Raw genomic sequence first — 17,674 nt, 5'->3', positions numbered from 1 at the left:
CGAATATGTTCGTCCAATAAAGTAATTACTCTTTATTTCTGGTGTTTTTTGAATTACTTAATATTGACAACTGAGGTGAAATTCTTTACGGCGGTATAACATTTTCCGCGTAGTAACTGCATAGCAACGCTGCAGCCAATAAGATAGAATTAGAATGTTGAGCTAGGATACAAATTCGTTTGATACATAGCTCAAGCGTGTTATTGGTTGTGCGCTGGCCAATCAACGCGAACCAGGAAAATAATTGGCTCTAACTATTTTCACTGCAGCCAATGGCAGCTAAGCAGGAGTGCGAGCGGGACTGTACCGCTTCTGTCACAACAATTTATTAAAGGTGTTAATAAAGGTAAGTTAATGAAACAGATGAAGAATTTATATATGAAATATGTAAATTATACTTTGTATGTAAATTGTCCAACTTTTTACATTAAGCTGTCAGTCTGGCGCTTTTTTCATTCTATATTTTTTAAGGCTTTGTGTGGTCAGAAGACAAACTAATGTTAAATACGGATCTGTGGCAGTCACGTGACTTAAAATGTCCACTTGCCTCAATGTTGAGGAGGCGTAATTAATAATTTTTAAATTAATTTATTATTTTTTTGTTGAACTATGTACACAGGTCTGTGGTGTTGATGAAGCCATGCCGCCAGCCAGTATGAAACTGAAAGACAACTCTTGCAAGAAGAGGTGATTAAATAATGTAGTAGGTTACAGATGCTGGCTTCTTGTCAGTTCCTATGCATAGATCAGAAAATTGAAGACATAGAAATGATATAAAATGTCATGGAAACTCAATATTTGTGAAGTTCTAGAAAAGTTTGGCTGGAAAAATTGACCACTGAGATTGCCTATTCCAGTGATTTCAGATGATATATTTCCTATATATTTTATTAGGGATAAGAGGGTAACTATCTAGCATTTATCAAGAGAGCATCTCTAGGCATATTTGGAATTTGGTTTGAGTTTTTTATATATATGTGTGTGTATATATATATATATATATATATATATGTAAAACTCAAACCAAATTCCAAATATGCCTAGAGATGCTATATATATATATATATATATATATATATATATATATATATATATATATATATATATATATATATATATATATATACGCATACACATACAGTCAGGTCCGGAAGTATTTGGACAATGGCAGAGTTGTTTTTGTGATTTTGCCTTTATACACCACCACAATGGATTTGAAATAAAACAATCAAGATGTGATCGAAGTGTAGATTTTCAGCTTTATTTTAAGAGGTTCCACAAAAATATGGCTTTTACCATTTAGGAATTACAGCCATTTTCAGCAAAGTACCTCCATTTTCAGGGGCTCAAAGGTATTTGGACAATTAACTGACAAGAAGTTAATTGACCAGGTGCTGTCCATTCCCTCATTACTTCAAGACAAATGAAGCAGATAAAAAGTCTGGAGTTGATATCAGGTATTGAGTTGGCATTTGGCAGCTGTTCGACTGGAGCTACTAATATGAAGTCCAAGGAGAGCTCAATGCAAGTGAAGGAGGCCATCATTAGGTTGAAAAAACAACATAAATCTACAGGAGAAATAGCAAAAATCTTAGGTGTGGCCAAATTAACAGTTGGGTACATTCTTAAAAAGAAAGAAAGCACTGAAGAAAGAGAGCTCAACAACATCGAAAGGCCTGGAAGACCACGGAAGACAACTAAAGTGGTGGATCGCAGAATCCTTTCCTTGGTGAAGAAAAACCCCTTCACAACGTCAACATAAGTCAAGAATACTCTGGAGAAGGTAGGCATATCATTGTCAAAATCTACAATCAAGAGACGCCTTCATGAATGTAAATACAGAGGGTTTACAACAAGGTGCAAACCACTGGTAACATTCAAGAACAGGAAAGCCAGATTAGACTTTGCCAGAAAACATCTAAAAAAGCCTCCCATGTTCTGGAATAAGATTTTTTGGACTGATGAAACCAAGATTAACTTGTACCAGAATGATGGGAAGAGAAAAGTATGGCGAAAGAAAGGAACATCTCATGATCCAAAGTATACCACATAATGTGTCAAACATGGTGGAGGAAGTGTTATGGCATGGGCATGTATGGCTCCCAATGGAACGGGCTCACTGGTGTTTATTGATGATGTGACTGCTGACAGAAGTAGCAAGATGAATTCTGAGGTGTATAGGGCTATACTCTCTCCTCATATTCAGCCAAATGCTACAAAACTGATAGGATGTCACTTCACAGTGCAGGTGGATAATGACCCTAAATATACTGCAAAAGCAACTCAAGACTTTTTGAAGGCAAAGAAATGGAATATTCTTCAATGGCCAAGTCACTCGCCTGATTTCAACCCAACAGAGCATGCTTTTCACTTATTGAAGACAAGACTGAAGGCAGAAAGACCCACAAACAAGCAGCAACTGAAGGTGGCTGCAGTGAAGGCCTGGCAAAGCATCTCCAGGGAGGAAACTCAGAATTTGAGTTTTGAGAACATGGGCTCCAGACTTCAGGCAGTCATTAACTGCAAAGGATTTTCATCCAAGTATTAAAATTATGGTTATATTTACAATTATGTCACTTTGTCCAAATACCTTTGAGCCCCTGAAAATGGAGGTACTTTGTTGAAAATGGCTGTAATTCCTATTTGGTAAATGCCATATTTTGTGGAACCTCTTAAAATAAAGCTGAAAGTCTACACTTCGATCACATCTTGACTGTTTTATTTCAAATCCATTGTGGTGTATAAAGGCAAAATCACAAAAACTCTGTCATTGTCCAAATACTTCTGGACATGACTGTATATACATACACTGCTCAAAAAAATTAAAGGAACACTTTGAAAACACATCAGATCTCAATGGGGAAAAAATATCGTGCTGGATATCTATACTGATATGGACTGGGTAATGTGTTAGGAACGAAAGGATGCCACATCATTTGATGGAAATTAAAATTATCAACCTACAGAGGGCTGAATTCAAAGACGCCCCAAAAATCAAAGTGAAAAAATTATGCAGCAGGGTAGTCCATTTTGCTGAAATTTCATTGCAGCAACTCAAAATGGTACTCAGTAGTTTGTATGGCCCCCACGTGCTTGTATGCCTGCCTGACAATGTCGGGGCATGCTCCTAATGAGACGACGGATGGTGTCCTGGGGTATTTCCTCCCAGATCTGGACCAGGGCATCACTGAGCTCCTGGACAGTCTGAGGTGCAACCTGGCGGCGTTGGAAGGCTAACTGTAAAAATGTCCCAGAGGTGTTCCATTGGATTTAGGTCAGGCGAGCGTGGGGGCCATTCAATGGTATCAACCCCTTCATCCTCCAGGAACTGCCTGCATACTCTCGCCACATGAGGCCAGGCATTGTCGCGCACCAGGAGGAACCCAGGACCCACTGCACCAGCATAGGGTCTGACAATGGGTCCAAGGATTTCATCCTGATACCTAATGGCAGTCAGGGTGCCATTGTCTAGCCTGTAGAGGTCTGTGCGTCCCTCCGTGGATATGCCTCCCCAGACCATCACTGACCCACCACCAAACTTGTCATGCTGAACGATGTTACAGGCAGCATAACATTCTCCATGGCTTCTCCAGACCCTTTCACTTCTGTCACATGTGCTCAGGATGAACCTGCTCTCATCTGTGAAAAGCACAGGGTGCCAGTGGTGGACCTGCCAATTCTGGTGTTCAATGGCAAATGCCAATCGAGCTCCATGGTGCCAGGCAGTGAGCACGGGGCCCACTAGAGGATGTCGGGCCCTCAGGCCACCCTCGGGAAGTCTGTTTCTGATTGTTTAGTCAGAGACATTCACACCAGTGGCCTGCTGGAGGTCATTTTGTAGGGCTCTGGCAGTGCTCATCCTGTTCCTCCTTGCACAAAGCAGCAGATACTGGTCCTGCTGATGAGTTAAGGACCTTCTAAGGCCCTGTCCAGCTCTCCTCAAGTAACTGCCTGTCTCCTGGAATCTCCTCCATGCTCTTGAGACTGTGCTGGGAGACACAGCAAACCTTCTGGCAATGGCACGTATTGATGTGCCATCCTGGAGGAGTTGGACTGCCTGTGCAACCTCTGTAGGGTCCAGGTATCGCCTCATGCTACCAGTAGTGACACTGACCCTAGCCAAATGCAAAACTAGTGAAAAACAGTCAGAAAAGTTGAGTAGGGAAAAAAATGTCAGTGGCCTCCACCTGTAAAACCATTCCTGTTTTGGGGATCGTCTCATTGTTGCCCATCTAGTGCACCTGTTCATTCATTAACACCAAAGCAGCTGAAACTGATTAACAACCCCCTCTGCTACTTAACTGACCACATCAATATCCCAGGAGCTATACTCTGATTAAAAAGTGTTCCTTTAATTATATATATACATATAAACCACCAACCTAATATTATGTAGGTCGACCTTGTGCCTGAGCGGTGTCTTATGTCAGTAAAGAAAGCAACATATTATGTAAGAGACCACTTTTCAGACAAAAAACACAATGAAGGCTCAAAAAAAAATGTAAAAATAAAAATAAATAAAAATAAAAACAAGCAATGTGACAGTCAAAGTCACCAGTGGAACTGTGTCAGATTTTCCAAAATGCTCAGTAAAACGTACCAGCTAATTTCCTTTTAAAATTGCATAAATTGTACCTGGGTCTACTATTTAAGAGAAAAAAAGCAAAGGTTGTCACACCAGATATTGACTTTGTTTAGTTTATTACTGTTTACTGCATGTTGTAGTATTTTTCTTTTAAACAGAAAGATTTAATTTCATTATTTTTGAAGTCATCTTTAATTGTGGTAAGTATACATGTATGCTTAAGTGTTACATTGTTCTTATATTGTTTTCATACATTCCTTAAACTTTGAACTTTGATCATAAGCTAAATAGTTATTTGGTATATTTCATAACCAGACCTTGATGATAATGGGTTAGGAATGATTGTAGAGTGTGTTTTAGTCAGTCTGTAAAGGGTCATTAGAGTCATTGTCATGCAACAGCTGACATACATATAAGTGATGGTAAAATCTGAAAAATATTTCTTGAAACTTACGGGAATCCTTCTTATATACAATCTGTCAATCCAATATACAGTATATAGTGTTATATGTAAATTATAAAATATGACAGGGTATGATGCTACAGGAAAATAATCAGCAACAGAGTGGTGTGATAAATCAGTTGATTTTGTTGATTTTCCTATAACAGCATTTTCCCCAGTGTTTTATTCCTCTTATACCACAGCAATTTGCCAACAAGTACAGTTTTTTATTTATTAAACAATGACATGTCATATTTTTTTTCTGTTTATAGTTAAATTTAATGTTGTGGTACATCTGTGAATCAGGGGTGGGTTTCCCGAAACATCCATAATGCTAAGTACTAAGATTATTCTTTAATTAATGAATGTTTCCTGAAACCTTCCGTAACTAACATAGTAAGTAAAGTCATTCGTAAATAAACGAGTAACCTGACTCATTCGTTATTGGCTATGTACTTCGATGTTCATAGCTGGCATGCAGTTCTACCTCACAAAGACCGGTGCTGCTAATTTCTATACAAAAATGCACAGTTATCTAGCGTGAGTGTTAACCCAATTAATCAGATTGTCTGTGGTATGTTGGTGCATGAGGTAGCTTGGCTACCTCATAAAGACAGCATCTTAAGTTCAAAGATGACTGGGTGACTGCCCCTGTGGGGTTACAGTTTCTTTGTATCAATCAGGTTAGCTGTACAAAAATAAATGACCACAAACCGCATTTAAAACTGTGTTCATGTAAATCAATTCACATCAACCAACAAGTTAAGTGTAAGAAATGAATTTATGTTGAAGTAACATATTTCATTTGTGTGGAATCGATGTACACATTTCGATCAAGTCAATTCAATGAACCATTCAGTGTAGCTTTTGTACTCCCTTTGGTCATTTTTCCATACATTGAAAAAACTTTCATCGAATTTACTTAATTTAATAATATGCCTCCATAAACACAAGCCCTGCTTCTGCCTGTGTCTGTCTTCTGCCTGCCGCTGTCACTACACTGGTGGAGAATGCAGGCATAAGCATGGACCCAGACCCCACCCTGACCATGGACTCCCTACTAAAACACTTGCTCAAGACTAACCTGCACCAGCAGGGGGTCACGAGGGCTCCGAGCAGCCACAGAGGGCTCCGAGCAGCCACAGAGTAGCTACTAGCTGCAATCTGAATGTGGCCACAGCCACCCCTCTCCCTGACCCATGTTGAGAATCATCCTCCACCAACGCGGCAGCGTAATTTCACAAATAGGCCTATAAGACTGGGGCCACCCCAGGAACCAGATGGACAGTCCACTGTGCACCACCAAGTGGTGGCTGCAACCAGAGCAGCTGACAGCGACACAGGTAACTGAACAGGTGGCAACCAGAGGAATGCAAGGCAGTTGGCATGCAGTTTCCTGGAACCTTGAAGGAAATGGTTGTGGCACTGGAGTGCTCTCTGGCCACCTTGGCAATCGGCAGAGGAGAGCAGAGAGAGTTCTTTCCTGGCCTCTGCTGCGATGCTCCACCCTGGCATCAAGGCCCGGGCAGTAGCAGAGAGAGGAGAGTCCAGAAGGGCCATCTTGACTATGCCACACCACTGGATGAACCCATGCCCATGCTGGCTGCACTGTCTATGCTCGCACTCAGCTGTGAGCCCCCAACATCAACATGAAACTAGAAGGCACACCCATTCCAGCCCTGCTAGACTTGGGGAGCACTGTCACTTTGGCCCACACATCAATCCTACCCAGGGCTGTTAGGGTGTGCGGAAGCATTTCGGTCTCTTGTGTACACAGGGATGTCCGGGGGGTCCCCACCGCCGAGGTCCGGGTTGGGAACCGCAGAGATTAGTGGCCATTATTAATCGGGTTAGTGTCTGAATTACCTGTGCCTCTCCTGGTAGGGAGAGATTGGCCAGGGTTTCCTGCAGAGCCACCTGAAACCTTGAGGGCCACAAAAGCCCAGAGATCACAGGGACAACCTCAACAGAGCCCAGCCCGGGCCTGCCTGGCATACTTGGCCCAGGAGGAAGAGAACAGAGCTGATGCAGGAGCGGAGGGTGAGTCTGACAATAATGCTAACCTTCTCTCTATGTATCACCAGATGGCCAACAAGCGCAGTTTTGGATGGGCGCAGGAGGACGACTGTCTGAAACACTGTTGGAGACAGGCGCTACAGATTGAGGAAGAGAACTAGCAGGGCGAACAGGCTTAGCTCACCTCATATTTCCTGATAAGGGAGGGCCTGCTGTACTATCACACCCAGTGTTGGGGCAAGCATGTGACCTCCTGGTGGTCCCCCAATCTAAAATCAACTGGCTGATGCACCTAGCCCACTCTCACCAACTAGGCAGCCACCCGGGCATTCGCAACACCCTCAAAAAGCTTGAAGAAAGCAGAAATGCTCGAAAAACCTTGTGGTTTCTGTCATGGCAGGACTTCTCATTCCAGGTACAATATTGAGCAGGGGTCCACCACGGCTTTGCATTCGGGCTCTAATGGAGATATGGACTCTGGGCTCGGAGACAATCACCCTCTCAGAGGAGACTGGAGAGGATATAATGGCACCGCAACCACAGGAAGGCAAGTAGCTTCTGTCTACGTGCTGATGCTGACACTTTCTGTTCATTATTTTGCAGACAGCAACGACAGAGGTGCGCTCCCTCTGCTGTGTGCCACGGCCAAGACCCTTCACCCCCACTACCCACGAAAGGGTCTTGGACCTCCCACCGCCACACCCTGCTGCTGGCCCACTCCACACCGCCCGGTCAACAGCGACCACCGCTACACTCCACCTTGACACCTCCCTCACTGCCCTCTGCACCAGGAGACGGCATCCCACGCCCCTTCTGCACTCCCATCTTCCCTTTTTCCTCTCACTTAAGAAAATAAAAGCCTCTCTAAACACCAGTCCCTCTTCTGTCTGTGCCTGTGTTCTGCCTGCCGCTGCAGCGAGTTGCTATACTTCCTGAAGATTTTCCAATGTCAGAAAACTTTAAGTTATAGTTTTACCTCTGACTGTTAAAAACGCTGACTCCTTCCATAAATATCAAATAAACTTTTCCTCAACATATTAATAATTACTCAAATTTTTAAAATCTATTTATATGGAACGTCCTGCACACAAGTCCTTGTGAATGAGCTGTTACTATAGAAACAATAACGTATTAGAATGAACACATTACTACAAACCTGTGATTTGCAGCTACAGTACTGTCAAAGCAGCTGTTATAGAAGATTAATCAACACCTTTGGACCAGCCAGATTTGAGATATGGTGTGATATAATAAAAATGGTCAACTGGTAAAGGATCATTGGGTCATTTTAGGGATCGCTATTATTGGAAAACAAGTTGGAGCAATAGCCTGAAAGAGATCAGCTGCCTTCTACCTGTTTCTGAGCCAGCAAGTGGACAAGCTCTTTCTAAGGTAACCATGCAATCTAGTACTGAATAATACTCACAAGACTTACATTGTCCACTGCTTTAAAGTGAAAAAAAAAACATTTTCTATATTTATATGTTCTTGCCCACAGAAAGAGACACTAATCCACATGCTACAATACTTTGACTTTCTACAAACTCATATTCAGAGATTACACAACAACCTCCCTCCACACTGCCTCCCAAAAACCAATGATAGAGGTGCAATTAATTCTTCTTAAGTCCTTTTCAAGTGAATCTATTTTATGTAAATTGATTAAGTAAGTGGCTGTATATATTGACATAGTTTTTGTATGCGTGTGTGTGTGTGTGTGTGTGTGTGTGTGTGAGAAGAGTCCGATTCAGAGAGTGAAGACACGGCTCACTCAGAGCCCAGCACACCTCCACGCATATTAAAAGCCAAGCGCAAATATAGCTGTGGTCGCCCCCGCAAGAAAGACACACTGAATTCAGGTGGGCAATGCAGCTGAGCCTAGTGTTTTTCCATAATGCGCAAAAATGATAATATTATGTTTTTAAGTGTTCACACCAGAAAAAATCGTAATGCAGGACTTAGAAATCAGAAATTGAGTTTCATCAATATGCATAAAGATTATTTTATGCACATCAGGTGCTGAAAGCTTTCCACTCCTATTAATTATCCCATTTGGTATAATATATCAAGGTTTTGGTTACAGAATGGTATAATTGGCATTCCAAACTTTTCAGGACAAATATGTCCTGATGCAAACTTGATGCATACCATGTCCTTTTAGCAGTAGGCATTTCATTAAGAGCTTTCATTGGATATATATAACTTTATTTTGCACAAAGTGACACAGAAAAACATTTTAGTCAATGGAGACTTTTTGTTTTTTAACATATTAACATATTCTGTGTATTATGCAAATTGAGTGCCACTAATTAGATTAAAGGTCATGTGGTTTATATGTCTATGTATAAAAGTGGATGTTTTGTGCTATCATGTACACTGATGATAGCCTATTTGGTAAAAAACACACTTATTCAATGTCTCTTTAAATTGAATTATTAGCAGTATAAATCAGAAATGTTTAATTTTATTGTTAATTGTTAAAAATTTTATTTTTTTGTTGCATTCACATTTGTACTCAATCATGTATATCTTCTGTTTGGTTGCACACTAAACCATATTGTATGATGAAAATTGTATTGCAGAACTGTTTGATGACAAAAATCAGACTCTTCATAAAGAAGATGCTGATAGAAATGTAATGACAATCACAAAAGGAGAGTGTCCCTGTACACGGACTGCTGATGAAACTGTGTGCTCTGCTGAGGACAACAACTCGCTTCCATGTTCTTCTGATTCCAACTACAGTGTCAGTGCACTTCTACCAACAACCTCCTCTTCTACAGCAGGTCAGATCGTTTTGCTTTATTTTGAAGATATGCTGTTAAACTGGATCATGTATTTTGTTAGTTGAAAATAAGAAGTGAAAAAGACATTTAAATGTTAATATAGCATAAAAATATAATGTTTCATAATTTTATCAGTCTGTACTGAGAATGTTAAATATTAAGGGCAATTCATATTCACTATAAAGATAATACATACACGTAGAGGATCACATTAATTGATGATATCCATCAGTCACATTACAGGTAATTTTGCATATTTCATTTAAGAATAAATTAATTGATTTTCATTTTTTATTTGGTCTTTAATTTATAATTGTATTTTTCTTCAAATAAAAAATAAAAACAAATTTTCTATTAAACTTCTAATATGTACTCACTAGTCACTTTAATAGGAACACTTGTATTTCTGCTGATTCCCTGAGAATTTCACACACAACAGTCTCTAGAGTTTATGCAGAATGGTGCAAAAAACAAAAAACGTCCAGTGAGTAGCAGCTGTGTAATGAGAAAGGTCAGAGGAGAATGGCCAGTCTGGTTCCAGCTGACAGGAAGTGTATGGTAACTAAACTAATCACTCTTTACAAACGTGGTGAGCAGAAACAGGACAGTTCGAGATTGGAAAGCATTGCCAATCTTCACCTGCCCAGTTTCAGTGAACCTGTGCCCACTGTAGCCTCAGATTCCTGTTCTTGCTTGACAGGAGTGGAACCCGATGTGGTCTTCTGCTGTTGTAGCCTAACCACTTCAAGGTTCGAAGTGTTGTGCTTTCTGAGATGCTGAGTATGGTTATTTGAGTTACCAGTCTAACTGTTCTCCTCTGACCTCTCTCAGCAATAAGGCTTTTTCCACCTGCAGAACTGAAACTCTTGACTTTTATGTGCAAGATCCTAATCTGCTGATTGGATAATTTCATGAATGTGCAGGTGTACAAGTGTTTTTAATGAAGTTTTTTGTAGTTACCAATAAGGACACAGACACACTTTTTTGCATATTTTTACGATAAGGTGAAAGGTTATGGAGACCAGCCTACCAGCTAACCCTATAAGTGCACTTGGAATGTGTAGACTTCTTAAAAGAGCAGGTAGGAAAGTGAGACCTGGATTCTTTGCAATCATGTCTGTAAACAGGAAGCAGTGTGGATCAGGAATCACCTTGTCAAGGACTTGGAAGCCAGTGCTCCATCTGTGATGATAGGACAGGAAGTGAAGATGGGAGTCAAGGAAGTAAGGAGCTTGCTTCTCCTCCATCAGGGTAGGTTTTTTTTTTTTAATTATTGAATAGACATTTACAAGAAAACTATTAGAAAAAAAGGGATGCAATATATAGAACAGTCCTTAGGGTGTCTAAAGTCTGAGTCGCTGGTTAGAGATGCATTTGAAATCTCTGTAGGTGTTTGAGGCAATTTTTAAAGTAATATCATAATGTATATTTTATGTCACACCGCTGTTGAATTCTGGATTCTGATTGGTCAGAAGGTGTTTATTATAATAGCAGCTCTGACAGTAGAGCAGCTGCAAATCACAGATTTATATTAACATGCTCCTTCTAATAATTGTTTCTATTTTAACAGCTCACTTACAGGGATGTGTATGGCAGACACTCCACATAGTCTAAGACAAATAATAAATGTATAATAAACATATAATCATTGATATGGTTAAGTTTTGTGTGAGCTGAAATTTATAAACCTTTTTTGGAAGGAGTCTCCAGTGTCATTACTTCTGTGGACAAGTCTTCACAGCAGAGGACTTTATGCTTTGCAGTTTCTTGGTAACATTACAATCAGCATTTTTCTGTCTTATTAATTTCAAGAGAGAGAAAAAAGAGGAGAGTATGATTGTTTATAGCTGCTATAACATGAGGGATAACAGGAACTAACTTGTTTCGCAGACGTTCCACAACGTTTAATGTTATACTGTGGGGAAAAGTGTGATGTGTTATTCCTTAATAAATAAAAAAACAAATGTTGGTAAATTGTTGTGGTATAAGTGGAATAAAACACTTGATGAAAAGACCTGATGTGCTGTTAAAAGTCAACTTCGGGGTGGTAACAGTAACACTGCTTCATCACACCCCCCAGTCGTTGAATATTTTCTTATAACAGCATGTCCTGTAGTGTTTTACTCCTTACATAATTTCCAGCTAAACTGTGAATCATCACTGAAGCTGCCTTTGACTTACCCCATGTTACATTTTTCCTGTATTTAGGTCATTTATTCTGAAAGACCGGATGTTTGGAGCTCTTCCTCCTTTGGGCAAAAACCAGCTGGATGATAGCCCCACCCTCCCACAGACACCTGTGCTGCCACTTCTGCCACTGCTGGGATTTCGAGAAGGCCTGAATCTCAGTCCCTCTCTGCTCACATCACCAGCTCGAGGCCTCAGTTACACACTGCTACCTGAGGGACAGGAGGAACTGCAGAGTAAGACCTTGTAACCATACGTTCCAATATAGAATTTTCCAATTATATATTTTAATTGTTTCCTCCACAGAACATATAACAATAATAATGAAAGCTGGAATATTGATAAGAGTAGTAGTAATAATAATAATGATGATAATACTAATCAATAATGATATCAATAATAATAGATGTTATAATAGTAAAAACAATATTAACAACAATAATAATAAGAACCATAAAATTAAAGAATTACATTAAAGTATGTACACATGTAGTAAATACTCATATACATATTTAAAACATTTTAAACAAATGCATATTTTACCATGTCACACTTTTTGGCACCGCTAGAAATTCTTATGAGCAAAATGTTACTAACGCACATCCCCAGTTATATTTCACTTTTTTTTTAAAGTTCACTTGCGTGTTTAGGAACTCTTAAGTGGTCAGCTATGGCTTCCTGTTCCCATGGGGTTTAAATAAGAGGTGACACAGAGGCCAAATTCCCTTAGACATTCATCAACATGAGGAAGATTAGAGAACACAAATAAAATGAGACAAAATCTTCACCAAGTGTACCAGTAATTCTGGAGCAAACTGAAAGATGCAGCAACTAAATGTAGTCTGTTTAATTGATTTTTTTTTTTGTATAAGGATAGTAATATACTGTACAATTTTATTTTCCAGCATTTTTGTCCTCTCTGTAAAACAACACTTCACAGACTCTTACTTGTGAAATCTAGTTTAGTATCTATCCCATTAGTGTTGCTTTAGAGCAGCACTGTAATGTTTCCAAAGCTTAAGCCTTTAAGCCAGTTCTGATGATATTCCCTCTGTGAGATCTGGAAAATATCTGTAAATTCATCTGAACACAGCAAAGTTTAATGTAAAAATAGTAATTATGATTAGGCCAATGAAAAAAAATACAACATATAGCTTCACTCTATAACTTACAGCACATATTAGAAGGGAAAAAATTCTAGGTAGTTGGAAAATGTTAAATCTTGGAAAATACAGTTAGAGATTTGACTCATTCCTTTAGGTAGCAATAACAACAAAATATGTTTTGGTCACCATCATTTTGACTGCTCTTTATTTTCTTACAGCATTATTTGAAGATGTGTGGGTCACTCCTAAACCTGCTGCTCCCAAGGTACTTATTTTGTCATGCAATTTGTTTACATGGACCAGTGAGAATATATAAGGCATAACACAAAACAAATTGTCCTGATATCAGAAAATAACACACAAGCCAAAGCCAAATGTAAAGCAGAGTCCATGTTTTTTTTTTTTTTTAAGATTGGAGAGCTTCAATGGGTGTTCTCACTTATTTTTGTGTGTTTCACTTGCTCATAATTGAACCATATGACAATTTATTTTCTCCAAACAAATGAAATGTCCTGGAAAAATAAATAATTATTATCTATGTTTAGTATCATAGTAGCAAGGGCAACCACAAAACATAAATATAGAGTAGCAACAGCCATGCCTGATGTAACTCATGAGTGATTTGAAGACAGACACCAACTGATTATACAAGTGGAATTGTGTGTGATCCTGCTTAGTTAGTTTAAAACCCTGCAGCAGCACTTTGCTTAGCATAGCTCTTATTTATGCTCATTATCATGGTTACATTTCAACATGCAAAACATCAGGAGCATTGATTTAGAACCATGATTAATTTTGTAACCTGATCTAATTTAGGGGTGTCCCATTATGTAAGAAATAAAACACTTTGCGACGATTATAGGAAAGTAGTCAAAAATGGGGTGATGTAATGAAGACAGATTATTTTCCTATAGTAGTATGTTGCCAAATTTTTAATTCATCTTATACTATGGCAATTTGCCAGCAGCTACATTTTTAAAAATTTATTAATGAGCACCACATCATACTTTAGTTCCTGTTATTAGTGGACACCAGAGTTTCACTTTATCTCTGACTCTTACAAAACTCTGACAGTGAAGACTCCTTCCATACATATTAAAGAATATTTAATAATATTTATAATTACAAATATTATAGGATCTATACTTTTTTCTTTGTTAAAATAACAACAGTGTGGAATTTCCTATGAATGAGCTGTTACTATAGAAATGATAGCGTATAAGAGTGAGTGCATTAATATAAACCTGAGATTTGCAGCTGCACTACAGCTGCTGTTATAGAAAATTAATCCATACCTTCTGACCAATCAGAATCCAGAAATCGACAGAGCTGTGGTTTAAATCTGAATAAACCAGGAGCACCTGATTCACCAATTGAAAATATTGCGGAATGAAAATATCCGTCACTTGGACCAAGTAATTCAATGTCCAGTTGATGATTTTATTTGATGTGGATAAACCATGAATCACAAATAATGAGGCAGAAATCGGCCAATACAAGCTCTTTGATCTCTTTGATTCCACCCTTCAGCCCATTTCTCTTTTATGCCCTGACCAGCAGTGTGTTTCTTTTTGATGATCTGTCATCCAAACGCATACCTAATAGCAGCACCGCAACACAGAAGCATGATTCAATCACTCACTTATACTCTTCATTATTTATTTCCTTCCAGTACGTTGCTCCTATATCACTTACATTCACTTCCTGTATAACTGAAATGAAAGTGTATATATTGTGTATATTTTATAAGCTACACTGAAATACTCAGAATGTTAATTAGCATCCCTGAGAATGTGCCCTAGGGCCGAATTTGTATGTGTTTAGTTAATTACAGGTTATGCATTAGCATGAGATTAAGCAGAGTTTAGTGTTATGTAAAATGGATCAAGGCGAGTGAAAGCACTTGCATGTACAATAATGTCAATTATAGAAAATTAATCAACACCTTCTGACCAATCAGAATTCAGAATTCAGCTGTGCTGTGGTATAAATATAAATAACGAGTATTTTCCATTACCATGGTATAAGCAGCCTGAACGAAGCATTCCATAACTTTGCACTTTTTTAATACTAGCACTGCAGGCATGGCAATGACGGCCATGCTTTCTCTCAGAGCGAGGAAGAGGACAGACGTTCAGATGACATCACCTGGACCCCAAATCAGCGCATCCACATGAAGAAAGGAAGCAAAGGTCACCGCAAGAGGGCCTCCAGAAAAGGCCAGGCTGTTTCAGGCCTGAGCCAGAAGAAGAAATGTGTGAATGGATTTATCATGTTCTGTCGCATGAACAGGAGATTGTATCTCAGGTGGGTGTACAGCCTGTAAAGTTCTTTCATGAGATTTGGATATGTTGAAAGATTCACTGAAATGAGGAGAGTAATGAGACATGTCTCTGACTTCTGAGCAGGACCCACCCAGGACTTCCTTCTACTGTAGTGACCAAAGAGCTGGCTAACTTGTGGCACATCATGCCTAAACAAGAGAGACGTGTTTACTGGTAGGCCTGCAGGTTTTCATTCACTTTGTTACAGTCATCTTCAAAATTATTGGCACCCCTTAAGAGAAAAGGCGACAATGACTGTATAAACATACACGTGACTTAAATTGTCTACTCAGTTGAACAAACTTTCATATGATCTAAAATAAATATAAAAATAACAGCATTTTCTCTTAGTCAAGTAATTCTGTCCTAGTTCCCTGGAGCATAAATATGAGGTATCACCTTGAGGAAAATCAAACGCTATCAGCACAAACTAGACTTGATCTGTTGATAATAGATCTAAATTCATAAGTAGTTTTTAAAGCACAATCAGGGTGATAATTCCCTCAGTAAAGGGGAATTGTAATATTGGGGGTGCCAAACATTTTGAAACCAGAACAATTGTACTATGTAAGAACCCTTTTGAAGCTTGTCGTGTTGAAATAAAACAGTGCAACATCCATGTACAGTGTACAATGTTCAAGCCAGAAACATCAGCCACTGCATGTGTTATTCGTTTTATATATATATATATATATATATATATATATATATATATATATATATATATATATATCTTTTTGCTCTTTTTTCATTAAGGGTGCTAATAATTCTGGACTGTAAAATGTAACAGTAACCCAGACTCCCTGTCATCTTAACCCAATCCTTTCTTTGTTTCAGTCTGAAGGCCCGACAGTTCAGTCGCGAGCACAACCGTAATGTGCGCAGTGAAGGCCAGGAGGCAGAAGAGGAAGAGGAGGACTGCATTCCCAGTCCACTGCACATGTTACTGGCACACAGAGACCTGTGGTTCACCTCCAGTGGAAAGCCCTGAACATGTTCTTTATTCTCTCACTGCAGCTACACCACACTGAGATGCTATCTAAGTGGAAAAAAAATCAGCCAAAAGTGAAATTTACACCTGTCTCCAGTAACTTAAAGATAGTTGATCTGCAGAGATATGTTTGGCCCCTGAAATTTGCTTCATTCATTATTTATATCGCAAGTAACTGAAGCTTACAGCCAGCAGTTTAGCTCTGTGCACACTGCATGTTTATATGATCAGACAATAGCATCACCTCAACCCATGTGGAGTTGTTGTGCAGAAAAATATTTTACGTATTATTATGCTTATCATTATTATTATGCTATTTTATGTACAAACTGTGTTACTGAGTCAAACAATGTATTTTAAGGTGAGTGTGTGATGATTTAGACATGATGCTAAACTGGTAGCTATAAGCTTCCGTTACATTTATCTATTTTTATCATTTTATCTTCTAGGTTTGTAGCGGGGACATGGTGGCTTAGTGGTTAGCACTGTTGCCTTGTACCTCCGAGGATTTCCTCTGGGTACTCTGGTTTCCTCCCCCAGACCAAAGACATGAGTTGTAGGCTTTCCAAATTGTCCATAGTGTGTGTGTGTGTGTGCCCTGCGATGGGTTGGCACCCCATCCAGGGTGTCCCCTGCCTTGTGCCCCGAGTCCCGTGGGATAGGCTCCCAAGCGGTACAGACAATGGGTGGATGGATAGGATGTAGCGTATCATAGGGTCATTGCGTAGATGTATTAAGGAAGCAAACTCTGGACACCAAACATATCATGAATGATCAACTACATCTGGTGTAAATAGAATATTGTGTACATTTTTCATATTTTGTTCATTTTTCAACATAATGCTGAGTATTCAAACAGGTACGTAGTACTGTAATGTTTAAATACTGTGGTTATTTCTGAGTATCAATTACTTACTTATTGTTAAATAGTTAGTTACATTTTAGAGGCATTCAATGTTTTATAAGCCGTTTAGTAAGTTGGATTGCAATTTAGGAATTTAATATTTACCTAAAGCTGCATCATATTGCAACAGAAGCAGAAGAAATGTTTTTATTTTTTTATACACCATACAGTTCAAAGACTATCAGTGTTTTTAAATGCTGTAAACAGTTTTAAAATAAGATATAATATATGTGTAACTGAATATAATAATATAAACATTTTAGAAAGAGCTTTATTTGTTTTTGTATTTATTGTGTATTAATACTATATGTTATGTATTAATATTATTTTAGT

General features: G+C 38.9%; 1 protein-coding gene across 1 annotated transcript; it reads left to right on the top strand.

Annotated features, from left to right (window-relative positions):
• Positions 1-274: 274 nt before the first annotated feature.
• LOC113543273 (meiosis initiator protein) lies at positions 275-17,512 on the top strand. Its single transcript, XM_053240241.1, has 12 exons — positions 275-346; positions 620-687; positions 8,336-8,435; positions 8,542-8,650; positions 8,783-8,902; positions 9,626-9,829; positions 10,957-11,080; positions 12,023-12,252; positions 13,341-13,387; positions 15,197-15,429; positions 15,531-15,620; positions 16,284-17,512. The coding sequence occupies exons 2-12, from the start codon at positions 641-643 to the stop codon at positions 16,435-16,437; spliced, it is 1,458 nt and encodes a 485-aa protein (XP_053096216.1). The 5' UTR covers positions 275-346; positions 620-640; the 3' UTR covers positions 16,438-17,512.
• The last annotated feature ends 162 nt before the right edge of the window (positions 17,513-17,674 follow it).

Source organism: Pangasianodon hypophthalmus, chromosome 15 (assembly GCF_027358585.1).
Source record: "Pangasianodon hypophthalmus isolate fPanHyp1 chromosome 15, fPanHyp1.pri, whole genome shotgun sequence".
NCBI classification, from domain to species: domain Eukaryota; kingdom Metazoa; phylum Chordata; class Actinopteri; order Siluriformes; family Pangasiidae; genus Pangasianodon; species Pangasianodon hypophthalmus.
The sequence above is the reverse complement of the archived record's forward strand: the minus strand, read 5'-3'. Positions and strand labels throughout refer to the sequence as shown.

Coding starts and splice junctions, on each gene's coding strand:
- LOC113543273 (XM_053240241.1), top strand. CDS start 641: ATGCCGCCAGCCAGTATGAAACTGAAAGACAACTCTTGCAAGAAGAG. Junction 8,903..9,625: donor GAAAGACACACTGAATTCAG/GTGGGCAATGCA, acceptor ATTGTATTGCAG/AACTGTTTGATGACAAAAAT. Junction 12,253..13,340: donor GGGACAGGAGGAACTGCAGA/GTAAGACCTTGT, acceptor ATTTTCTTACAG/CATTATTTGAAGATGTGTGG.